This window comes from Paramacrobiotus metropolitanus, unplaced genomic scaffold (assembly GCF_019649055.1).
Source record: "Paramacrobiotus metropolitanus isolate TYO unplaced genomic scaffold, Prichtersi_v1.0 Parri_scaffold0000012, whole genome shotgun sequence".
Lineage (NCBI taxonomy): Eukaryota > Metazoa > Tardigrada > Eutardigrada > Parachela > Macrobiotidae > Paramacrobiotus > Paramacrobiotus metropolitanus.
This window is the reverse complement of record NW_026570232.1, coordinates 30,814-41,758: the sequence shown is the minus strand read 5'-3', so window position 1 is coordinate 41,758 and position 10,945 is coordinate 30,814. Positions and strand designations below refer to the sequence as shown.

General features: G+C 42.2%; 3 protein-coding genes and 1 long non-coding RNA gene across 7 annotated transcripts; 2 read left to right on the top strand and 2 right to left on the bottom strand.

The window, feature by feature from the left end:
• The first annotated feature begins 9 nt into the window (after window positions 1-9).
• LOC129583833 (uncharacterized) lies at window positions 10-3,683 on the top strand. The gene is made up of 4 exons (XM_055475820.1): window positions 10-182; window positions 976-1,229; window positions 2,771-2,904; window positions 3,111-3,683. The coding sequence occupies exons 1-4, from the start codon at window positions 83-85 to the stop codon at window positions 3,223-3,225; spliced, it is 603 nt and encodes a 200-aa protein (XP_055331795.1). The 5' UTR covers window positions 10-82; the 3' UTR covers window positions 3,226-3,683.
• LOC129583837 (uncharacterized) lies at window positions 845-2,887 on the bottom strand. The gene is made up of 4 exons (XR_008689816.1): window positions 2,746-2,887; window positions 1,500-1,588; window positions 1,267-1,306; window positions 845-1,190 (listed from the first exon to the last, which is right to left on the bottom strand). It is a non-coding gene; the product is annotated as an uncharacterized LOC129583837 (long non-coding RNA).
• LOC129583829 (uncharacterized) lies at window positions 3,509-5,697 on the bottom strand. Its single transcript, XM_055475811.1, has 2 exons — window positions 3,938-5,697; window positions 3,509-3,862 (listed from the first exon to the last, which is right to left on the bottom strand). The coding sequence occupies exons 1-2, from the start codon at window positions 5,258-5,260 to the stop codon at window positions 3,650-3,652; spliced, it is 1,536 nt and encodes a 511-aa protein (XP_055331786.1). The 5' UTR covers window positions 5,261-5,697; the 3' UTR covers window positions 3,509-3,649.
• A 1,100-nt stretch (window positions 5,698-6,797) lies between these two features.
• Window positions 6,798-10,692, top strand: LOC129583830 (calcium-binding mitochondrial carrier protein SCaMC-3-like). Of its 4 annotated transcripts, XM_055475815.1 has the most exons (9): window positions 6,803-7,175; window positions 7,288-7,573; window positions 7,664-7,790; window positions 8,124-8,326; window positions 8,390-8,548; window positions 9,014-9,445; window positions 9,505-9,658; window positions 9,886-10,080; window positions 10,247-10,692. In XM_055475815.1, exons 2-8 carry the CDS (start codon window positions 7,394-7,396, stop codon window positions 10,068-10,070), a joined length of 1,440 nt encoding a protein of 479 aa, XP_055331790.1. In that variant the 5' UTR covers window positions 6,803-7,175; window positions 7,288-7,393; the 3' UTR covers window positions 10,071-10,080; window positions 10,247-10,692. The 4 variants fall into 4 exon arrangements, with proteins under 4 accessions (XP_055331789.1, XP_055331787.1, XP_055331788.1 ...); XM_055475814.1 differs by having other exon boundaries at window positions 6,798-7,175; window positions 7,370-7,573; window positions 8,124-8,548; XM_055475812.1 differs by having other exon boundaries at window positions 6,801-7,175; window positions 8,124-8,548.
• The last annotated feature ends 253 nt before the right edge of the window (window positions 10,693-10,945 follow it).

The window sequence follows — 10,945 nt, the reverse complement described above, 5'->3', positions numbered from 1 at the left end:
TTCACAAAGTAGGGTTTTTACTTTTTTGTAACGAAATCTTTGGGTTACTAAGCGGAAAAATCCTAGAGTAACAGTTTACAACATGGTGAGTCGACAGGTTGATTATCTTAATACTGTCACATCGATGCAGCACATCCTGCAGGATCTGGAAGTATCTTTGGATCGAGTGCGAACGGAGGAAGGTGAGTACTTTGTACTACTTGACTAATAACTTCCCAGTGTGCACAACACTATATCTATATAGGAAAGTTTCGTAAATTGTAATTAGTCAAACGATTCAAACCAGAAAATACAGCAAAATGTGGGTTGAATCGACTGTCGATGTTGGCAATTGTTAAATAAGTACAAGAAGTTGCAGTTTAAGTACTGCGCAAACACTGCATCTGTTGTTGCGTCGTCAAAAGCGCTCATGTTCTAATTTTATGTATTTTTAATAATCAATGTTTCATATGTTATGAACATTAATAACTTATGAACATTATCAATATTATTAACGAATCCAGTTTTATGACGGAACCACGGCTGCGTAATATTGCAAAATAGTCGAGCAGTATAAGCTGGTAATTGTACTTGGAATTAAAGGAGAAGAGTTAAATTTATTTGGATTTTAATTGCCTGTTAGTTTTTTACAAATGCTCTGAAGCGCAATGCATGGACTAAATTGAAGCTTCACAACCAATTCGCCATTAGTCCCACATTTCAGACCTTTTGTGAAAATTGTCAAATAAACTGGAGGAAAACGTTGTACAACAGGAATGGTTGCCCACTGTTCAGTGTTGATTGATATTAAAGAGATCGCATTTATACGAGTATCTAGATTCACTGTGATCTGTGATAGCTTTATTCACGTCAGTTAGTGTTTAACAAACGGCAACGCCTTGCGTTCGCATGATCTAAATGCAAAATCCTTTCCAGATGAAATCTAAATGAAAAACTTTCATTTTCATGTATATGTACCTAATGTTCGTATTACAGAAAACGAATGGAAGATTCGGTACGATGTGCACACAAGGTACAAGCGATGCCTGGAAATGCGAGCCCACCGCTCAGCTGAGCGCATTAAATGTTTACGGGAAGCGCTGCGGGATGGTGGCTTGGAATTTCATCGGGATTACCGGTTAAACACCGAAACATTTGTGCGTCGGCTGGCTGATAATTTGCAAGAAGAGAAGGCGGAAAAACTAGGAGAACTGGAGAAGAAAGAAAGTGTTCTGGAACGGCATGCTAAAGTAAGCATAGTATTAACAATTATAAGTCTGTACTTACGTACAATACAGATCTGTATACAGATCAATCATTCACATGGCTGTAACGAGAAGACGGTGGCGTTATTTTGTAATGAGACTGGGACGTGTAAAACCAGACTTTCATCAGACTATTACCGTCAAAAATCGTACCGGTACGCATTTTTAAATCTTACCGGGAAATTCTAGCTTATTTAAGCCAATCGTGACTAAAATTCAGCACTGTAAACAAAGGTTTTCGATTTGGCTGCTAACCTGCTACCGGCTAATTGTGAACTGGACGGCATTACTGATCGTTTGCACGCAAAGGTCACTCCATAGTCGACTTTGCCCAGACTCTGACGCTACGAGTATAAAAGTCACTTTAAACAGAAGATTCTGCGGATTAAGCTGAGTTTCTACTCGTTTGCACCCCTCTTGCGAGAAAAAACACCACTGCGGACTCGTAAACAGTTCTATAGTGTACGTTTTTGCTTTTGGTGCTCAAAACATTGAACTTCACCGATTTAAACTCAAGATGTGCGCGCAATAACCGGCTGCCGTACTATCATCGGAAAAAGTTTAAAAACTCGGACGCGTCAAATAATTCACCTATCTGTCCGACTCCGACCAAATTTACCATTATGGTAAATCTATATCTTAAGATCATTCTGAACCATTTTGGTGATGATACCTTAAAAAACAAAGATGCAATGAATTTTCGAAAATTTCAAACTCTTATAACTTGGTCAATTTACATCTGAAGAGCTTCATTTTGGTTCAGAATGTGTATGGGAATTTACTCCATGTGATGGAGCGATCAAACTTGGAGTCGGATAAAACACCGAATTATTTGCCCAACATTTGCTATTTTTGAGAAAATGACTTTTTTGTGAACGGTACAGACAAAGCTGGACAGCAGACCTATTCTTGGTGCGAGTGCTGCGCATCCTGTTGTGTCCCGGTCTCTTCGGGTCACGTATTGTTTCAGCTGAGCAGGAATGACTCTCTGACACTCAAGCGCCAGTGGTGAATGGAGACAGAGATGAAAACAGGGCAATAAATTTCAGTGTTCTACCTGATCATTTATGATCGCGCGCGTATCTTCTGGTTCTTAAACAAACATTTGCTGCCGCTGATAATTTCGTGGCTGGTGGTCAGCAAACTTGCCATCCCGCCAGAACAGAGATGTCTTCTCTTCTGCGCAGTATTAGAACCTTGTAAAAGGTTTCTGCTCGATCATAGTTTTTAAAATAGGTAACGGTGTGCAGTTTTTTCATAAAAGCTTGATTCAGATCAGTACGAGTAGATAGAGAAATGCATTCTCTATCGATTCCTGTATAATTTAAAATAGCGTTATGTGAGTAGAAATTCACCTTAAGGCTTAAGCATGGTTTTGGTTTCGAAAATCATCATTCGGAAATCATGATTGAAAGAAAGTATTGCGCTCGAAGCGGAACTAAAATTTAACTATGTCGATGGTAGATTAGAATATCGTACATAATCTCGCAAGTTTCTATACCCTGGCAGGCATCTGTTTTTGGTAGATACTGAAGCGAGAACGAGCTCGTCGAAAGTTGGTGCAATCGGAGCTGGCAGGTTTGCGACTGGGATCCGATAGTCTTTTATGGAGCGACAGCATTCTTCGTCCGAACATAAGTGAAATACTGAAGGAAAAAATGTAGGTTTTGAAAGGTCGCGCGCATGTTTAGTTAAGTATGCTAACCAGTAGTAACTTACGTTACTGCTGTTAAGTAAAGACGCAACGTAGGTTTACTTTACTACCAAAAAGCTTACGTTTTGTGCTACAATTTTGAGATATGATGACACATACAAGCAGTTGAATTGAATCTCGCACCGCTCAAAGCAGAAACCTTGCCTTTGTAGTGACGATGTCGTGGATAAAGTAATGCAGAATGGTGAGGACGATGCGGGTGCAGCTGATGATGGCGAGCAGCGGTTGTCCTCTCGTCTGCCGCGGGACAGATTGCCATTAATTTAACAATATTTTCGGTGCTTTCCTAAGGTCGCTGCAGCTACCGCTCTGCTTAAATGCTGTTCACTAAAATTACTGTGTCCCTCGCTTTAGAAATACTCGTTTCAGTATGCTGCAAATTAGCCTTTAACCTGTTAGCTTTAGCCATTATTATGCCCACTGTTTATCCATCGTAGTAGTTAATTTTGTGAAAGACTGGTGCGCATGTGCAGCGACTTCCCATACCAATTACACCACAATTTTACAGCTTTTATTGGTGTTAAATTGTCTTTGCATGAACCGCTTATACTAACTGTCATCTGTATCTGGAATTCCAGATTCAAACAGACAGATGTTTTGTTTTATTTTGTTTAAGTTTTTTCAGTTTAACTTGTGCATGCTAAGGCCCACACTAATCGACACAATATTGCTATTGTACTTGATATTGTGATCATACTGTAATCGGCTTCGTAAAATTTCTCAAAGCAAGCAGTATTTTGGCCTGCGATTCGTGATCCAATGCACGGAATCGAAAGTGACCATTTGGGCATATTAATCCGAAACGACGGGCGGATGCCGATAGTCCCGTTTTCATCGAACGTGGAACGGAGAACGTAAACTGTGAAGGGTCTTTCTCCGTAATATGCTTTTCTACAAGCTGATCCTGTTAAGCAAAAATAGAATAAAAAAGCAGAATACAAAATTTTTGAAAGGTCACGTAATAATTTGTTTGCCATACCTTTCGGTTCCGATATCGTACAGCGATTTCCGCGGTACCGACCCGAATTTCACACGGTTTCCACTGGGCAAATCGCCATCCGTTCGGTCTAGTCAAATCAATGTCACAAGGAAAGACAACAGCATCCGGATACTGCGGAAGACGCTGCTGGCTGGGACGGACAAGAATTTCCGAGGCGTGCATATCCGTGGCCATTGTGTCTTGAACACTGGAGACGGCCAACGGTTCGGACACACCGGTCGAACTGAACTGATCCGCAATGCTTAATCTCGGTACTTCGGGCACTGTAACGGGTTCGACCAATGGCGATTCAGCTCCGATAGCCGATGCCAGCGATAGTATCGGTTCGGCTAGATTTTCCACGAGAAGTTTCGGAATGACCAACAAATCTTCGATCAACGGAACGGGCGTTTCTTTTTCCACTTCAGCATCACTTTCAAAATTATCTTCAACGGCCGCCAATGCCACATCTTCCAGCATTTCCTTGATTAACCGCTCCACACCGGCGGAGAAGTATTTGGGATCGCTTAATTTACTCGGATCGAGGGATGAATGATACTGACAGGTTCCGCTGCGGCATACTTGATTGATTATTTTCGACTCAGGAAGGTGAATTTCTTCCGCTCCGCGTTCCCCTTCACCAGTGTCGATATCCTGTTTCGATTCCTCAAATCGCGAGGCCAGATTAAAGTCGAAAGTGGGCTCGGATTTTGAGGGTGCAGTCAGGCTGCTAGTCTGCAGCTGCATGAAGGGATTGTCGCTGGGCTGGTCGTGAATGTCTGGGCGTTCCATCAGATACCATAAATAGCGACTGCTGGACTGTTCATCCTTGCCCAGTCCGAATTTTTCCTTCTCGTTTTCGGCACCGGGCTGCACCAGCCCGGTGTCACCGTAGAAATTCAACATCGAACTTTCAGCCGCTGCGGGCATCGTGTAAGGCGCTGGATTCTGGATGAATCCGAGTTTGGCTAAAAGGCGGTGAAATAGTACAGGGTGGGCGGTAACTGGTTGTGCGGTGTCGCCCGTTTTAATGGTTGCTTTGTCCTCGGCAGCGAGGGGTCGCGCCTGAAGGGCATTGTAGGCCACATCGAACCACCGTCGCGCGGATAAGAGTTCCAGTACAATCCAGAAATGGCGCTGCTTGATTATTTGCGGTAAAATGAGTGCTAGACAAGTAATGATGAACGCTAGCCAGATCAGCAGTGCATAGTACACGCTGTTGACTGCGGCTGGCGTGGATAATAACGAGAAAGCATTTGCCGCATCCTTGGCTGTGGGTGGAACCTTAAATTTGACGGGGCGTGGGACTGCCCGAGCGGACATTGTAACGTTTTGTCACGGGAAAAACAATCGCGCGCAATATAATCGAATAGGTGGCAGAATGGTTGCTTAAATGTTCAAGTAAACAAAAACCACAACTTGATTTACTCACTATCAGCGTAATCTGTAACCTGTATCATATTAGTAACTTGGTCATGAAATCAGAAAGAAACTCTTTTTATGGTGAGAAATTCCAAATAAACTATTGATTCGACCCCAAAAAGTAAAGAGAATGCAGAGCCATAAAATTGATGTAATTACTATAGCGCTTTTGGTTTAAACACCTTACAGGGGTAATTATTATAAATTACCCACTTACTAAAATGAGCAATAATTAAATCCTTGCTTACCGATGTTTAAAGCAGCACTCAAAAGTACAGTACACGGGTAATTCTTAAAGCGTTGAGTGAAATTGTTTTGTAGCCGACTGCTGTACGTGTGACGAGCGGTGGTTGGATCTTCCGTAAATTTTTAAAAAGAGGAACCCGTAATTTGAGTACCTGCTGCAGTTTTCGTTGCCATGCAATAAAATGCAGTGACAACGCACTGCTAATTTCCTTGGGGACTTACGTATACCTACTCTAGGTGTATTCTGTACTGCGTCCGTGCTGCTGCTACATGCTTACATGTTTTGTATTATGACAATGAGTGGGCTTTGTTGATACTGGGATTATCGCGTAAATTACTGCACTTAATTTCTTAAACTAATAATTTGTTGACCTAATGCAAGAAATTAAACCGCAAACACATTCATCTGCTTGCAAACAACGCAAAAACATTTAAGTCGGCGCAGCGATCGTTAATATCTCTTGAACCACGTAGATTAGCTGAAAGGTCACACCCCTGGCTTTTGGTACAAACGATCGAGCTAGTAAAGCGCTTATTGCCAGCAGTCTAATACATACTGTATATATACTATGGACTTCAGACACTAATGAATACTTATCTACCTTTTTATTGTTTCTGTTTCATTCTTCTTTCGTAGGCAATTGACTAGACCACTACCTGCAATCTTGCATAAAGTAAAACCATCAATCTAGTCGCGTTTATAATTAAGCGGGATCCGAGACGCTGTTAGCTGATTAATTAATTGCTTACTTATACGATATTACATAAATATTTAACTCGCTGCCTGTAATTAAAAAAAATAAGTGACGGGTGTTGTTCTCACTTGTCAGGCAAACGATCAGTCGAAGCCGGCAAGATACAAGTATCTTTGATTCTATACTCGAGTGTAGGAGAACCCGGAAAGAGATGGACTGGCTACCCCACCATTTGCCGAGGTGTCTGCTGAGACCTCAGCCGATCTCCTGTTGTAATAATGGGACTGTTTATAAGCAACGAACGACTTACAGTTTAACAGTTGAACAAAATTAAAATAGTAACGTGAGCCTGGCGAGAATAACTCATGACAATGCGGGAATAACGCGAAAACCACATTCGTGGACTAGCCACCAGACGCACCATCGCTGCAGTTACTTGCCAAATTCGACGCTTGAGGCTCAGGCTTGTGCCTGTGGCTATATAGTACATACAGTACGTGCGTTGCACAATCTTCGTGCAGATCATAAGATACGGTATCGGGTATCAACAAAATTCGATAAATCGGAAAATCCTCCTAATTTTGATCCTATCCAGATTTTTAGCGATTCCATTTTTTCAGTTGCTTCCCGTTTTGCTTGCTTTGTTAGAGTATGCAGTAGATTTCCATTCGGTTAATATTTTTTCTGTGCATGCTGATGTGACTACTGATGTCTTTGGCCGATATGATTGGCATATGAATACTGAATAGTGCTTCTCAACGATCTCTTTCGGGATTTTGAGCTTGGTCCTTGGATAAATATTAGGAATATTCCCCCGACGGATTCTGTACAGGGCACTGTTATTGGGCATTGTAAATACCGAGACTTTACGCCAGGTATTGCGACTCTTGTCTGCCGTTTTCGCTGTTGTTTGATATCGCCATAATATCGGTGATACAAACAGATCGACGAACCCGTGTCTGTATAGTGCGTTTCACACATGTTTAGAGGCTGTCAATCGTGTATTTTGATTATCCCGTATTCCGACTGCCTGCATAATCGAACAAGACGTGTGGATGCCTGTGTTTAGCCGTACTCGGGTGGTGCCACTGCCATGCCGTGGAGACGCGATCGCTCCCACGAAGTGAAAGACCCCGAAAGCTACGTCAAACTGCCGCTGCACGCCGAGCGATGGGGCGAGCTCTTCGACACGCTGGACAAAGACAAGAATGGCCGCATCAACGCCAAGGATATCATGGAGGTCTTCCGGCACATTCCGGAGGAGAGCATCAAAGTAGGTTGCCTGGGTGGTTGGGCCGTGCGTTTCGTAAGCGTAATCGACGGGGCAAAGTTTATTTAACACGGCGCGTTGCTGTTCAAATAGGAATCGATAGAGAATGCCGATATCGACGATTCGGGCAATTTGGATTTTGTGGAGTTCGTTAATTACGTTCTCAGTCATGAGAAAAAATTAGCGGTTGTGTTTGGAAAATTGGACCAAAATAAAGACGGTAAGCAAATCACTCAAACGCAAATTATTAAAAGACGTACAAACTTATCTGGTACCATAAACTCAGCACAGGAAGTATTTTTGTATATAACTGATCATAGAAAAAAGCATGATACTAGATTCCGGAAAATTTATATGTTATTAAAAGGCTGTGTCGTCGATGTTAAGTTATGCGTGACTTCGTCATTATTCAGCGGTTTATTTTGAATGTAAATGCACTCCGATATATTGTAGGTGCTATGTACTAGACGCGGCACGTGATAAACAGATGTTTCGATTGTATTTTTATGCCGTAATAATTTGTGCCTTATCATTTTGTCGTACTACTTTCCAGGTAAACTGGACCGCACGGAAGTCGTTAATTCGTTTCAAAAGTTTGGTATAAATATTACACCAAAGGAAGCAGAGCGCTTATTAAAGCGATTAGATTCAGATGGATCGTTGGCCGTTTCGTTCGACGAATTTCGTGACTTCTTCCTTTGGTATCCCAGCATCACCATCCAAGATTTGTTTGGATACTGGAGACATGGTGCCACGGTCAGTGATTTCGTTGTCACAGGATGGGAGTCTTCCTTGATGATCGGCTTTTTCCATTTACAGTATCTGGACCTGGGTGAAGATGCACTGGTCCCGACAGATTTCACTAAAAAAGAGATGGTGACTGGAATGTGGTGGAGGCATTTAGTGGCCGGCGGTGTAGCGGGGTGTGTCAGCCGGACATGCACAGCACCGCTGGACAGAATAAAAACGTTCTTCCAGGTACAGTGAAAAAATTGTTGGCTAAGTAAATTTAGTAAATATAATTTCTGTTTAGTCTGTGATACGGAAAAGATAATTCGAAAAATAACGAAATAAATTATCCCAGTGAACAAAAACTAGTGTATAAATTGCGCGAATCGGTAAGCAATAAAGGACTGTTGGCGAGCTGACCAAAACAGTGTTTAAATTTTATTTTTGATGTTTAAAATTTCATAATTTTAATTATTTTAAATATGCGCAAGCGTATTGATCTGTGCACTGGCTGTTGCCAAATAAAATGGTCAATATTTCTCTAACTTATAATTTATTATTGTGCATTCCATTATTTATTGTACACTTCTATTCTACTTTGAACACCCCAGTAATAGAATTATACGTTTCTGTACGATTGTCCACATTCTGGTTTATGGAGTTTTCTGCATCTATCCACCTTTCAGACAATTTAATTTATTGGTGTGCTGGCAGGTTTATGGCAGAAGCGGGCAGTGCGAATCTCTGCTAAAATGTTTCTTTTCCATGCTGAAAGAGGGCGGTTACTGGTCGTTGTGGCGCGGCAACGGAATGAACGTTTTGAAAATCGCCCCGGAATCAGCAATAAAATTTGCTTCCTACGAACAAATGAAGAAAATAATTAAAGGAAAATCCGAAAGAGAGTTGTACCTATCTGAGCGGATCCTTGCCGGCTCGATGGCCGGTGCTATGTCCCAATCAGCCATTTATCCCATGGAAGTAATTAAGACCCGGTTGACGCTAGGAACCACTGGGCAGTTCGATGGGATTTTCCATGCAGCACGGCGAATCTTAAAAAATGAAGGCCTAAGTGCATTTTATCGGGGTTATGCACCAAATCTGGCAGGAATTTTGCCTTATGCAGGCATCGATCTAGCGGTCTACGAAGTAAGCTGTGCAGTCAGTCTTTATTCTGACAAACCTGATCACCAATGAGCTGGTTGTAGAGTTTGAAAAGATGGTACCTGAGGCGGCATCTCCCATCAAAAGACGCACAGCCTCCAGCACTAGTCGTTCTTGCTTGTGGTATGGTGTCAAGCGTGTGCGGCCAGGTTTCCAGTTATCCATTGGCTCTGGTGAAAACGCGACTGCAGGCGTATGGTGAGTGTCTGTGAATGGTATCATATCTGTACACTCACGGTAGGAAATATTTTTCTAATTTTTGATCGGCTTAGTTTTCGTATTAACGCATTTACTTTACCGAAGCTGAGCTGGTCAAATATGTATCAGAGTATTGCATTGCTTGCAGATATATGAGAAAATATTTTGGTTTATATGCCGTTTGCAGTTATTTTTCGCAGGTCTCAACGTGACAACTTTTTTCATAGATGGTCCGGTGTTCGGTGCAGAAAACGGCACAATAGCTGTGATCAAGAATATCGTGAATACTGAAGGCATTCCTGGGCTGTATCGGGGTATGGGACCTAACTTCCTGAAAGCCGTGCCAGCGGTCAGCATCAGCTACGTCGTGTACGAACACGTCAGGGAAGCACTCGGAGGCCATATGACCTAAACCAGCGTTGGTAAGGCTTTGCTTTGAATCTCTTCTGTCTACTTTATCTAACGCATGCCGCATAACTGAGGCATACATACCATGGGGAAACTGTATGAAAATGTGAATGTCTTTAATTTGTTTAACGATGCTATTTGAGGTTACCTCCTTAGTTTTCTCACAGCGTATCTTTTCAGGGAGCATTTTGATACAACGATCAGCTGGAGGAGATTCCAGTAATGCCACTGTGCATGATACACAGAGGCTTTCTTGGCTCTTCCGGTTATTTGAAATCCTGCGTAGTGCGGTTGCCTTATACTGCCGCTGTCTCTGAGCCGCGGTCGGTGTCAATAATCGCGGGAGTTTGTTTCGGTTTTTTGCACAATCTGTGATGTGGGTTTTGCTAGAGTAAATTAATGAAATGTGCTGTTGATGTTGTAATGCCTGCATTATTTTGTCTGATGTGTTCAGTCTGAACCTTTATCTTTTAGGAGTAAGTGATTTTCCCCAGTTTTTTCCGACATGTTGCTTGTTTTGTCCCGATGGGCCTGTGATGAGAAGGTGAATATTCTAAAGGCATTAAAAACCGCTCCAACTGCGGACCAGTTATTGGTGTGACAGTTGGGCGGTGGTGTTGGTAAAATTTTTCTGTGAGCGCAGAGATTATAGAAAACAGGACACATTTGCTATTTATTGCTAAGCACTTGCTTTTTGGCAACGTTGGCCAGTGGCCGCTGTGTTTCCAAGTACAGCAGGTCTTTGAAGACACTAAATAGAGATTGGGTTCATCAAGTAGGGCTGTAGGAGGAAAACTGCCATGCGGTCTGGTGCTTTATGCAGTAGAACAGCGTTATTTAAGTTTACAACATTTTAGGACAAAAAGAAGAAGAACGATG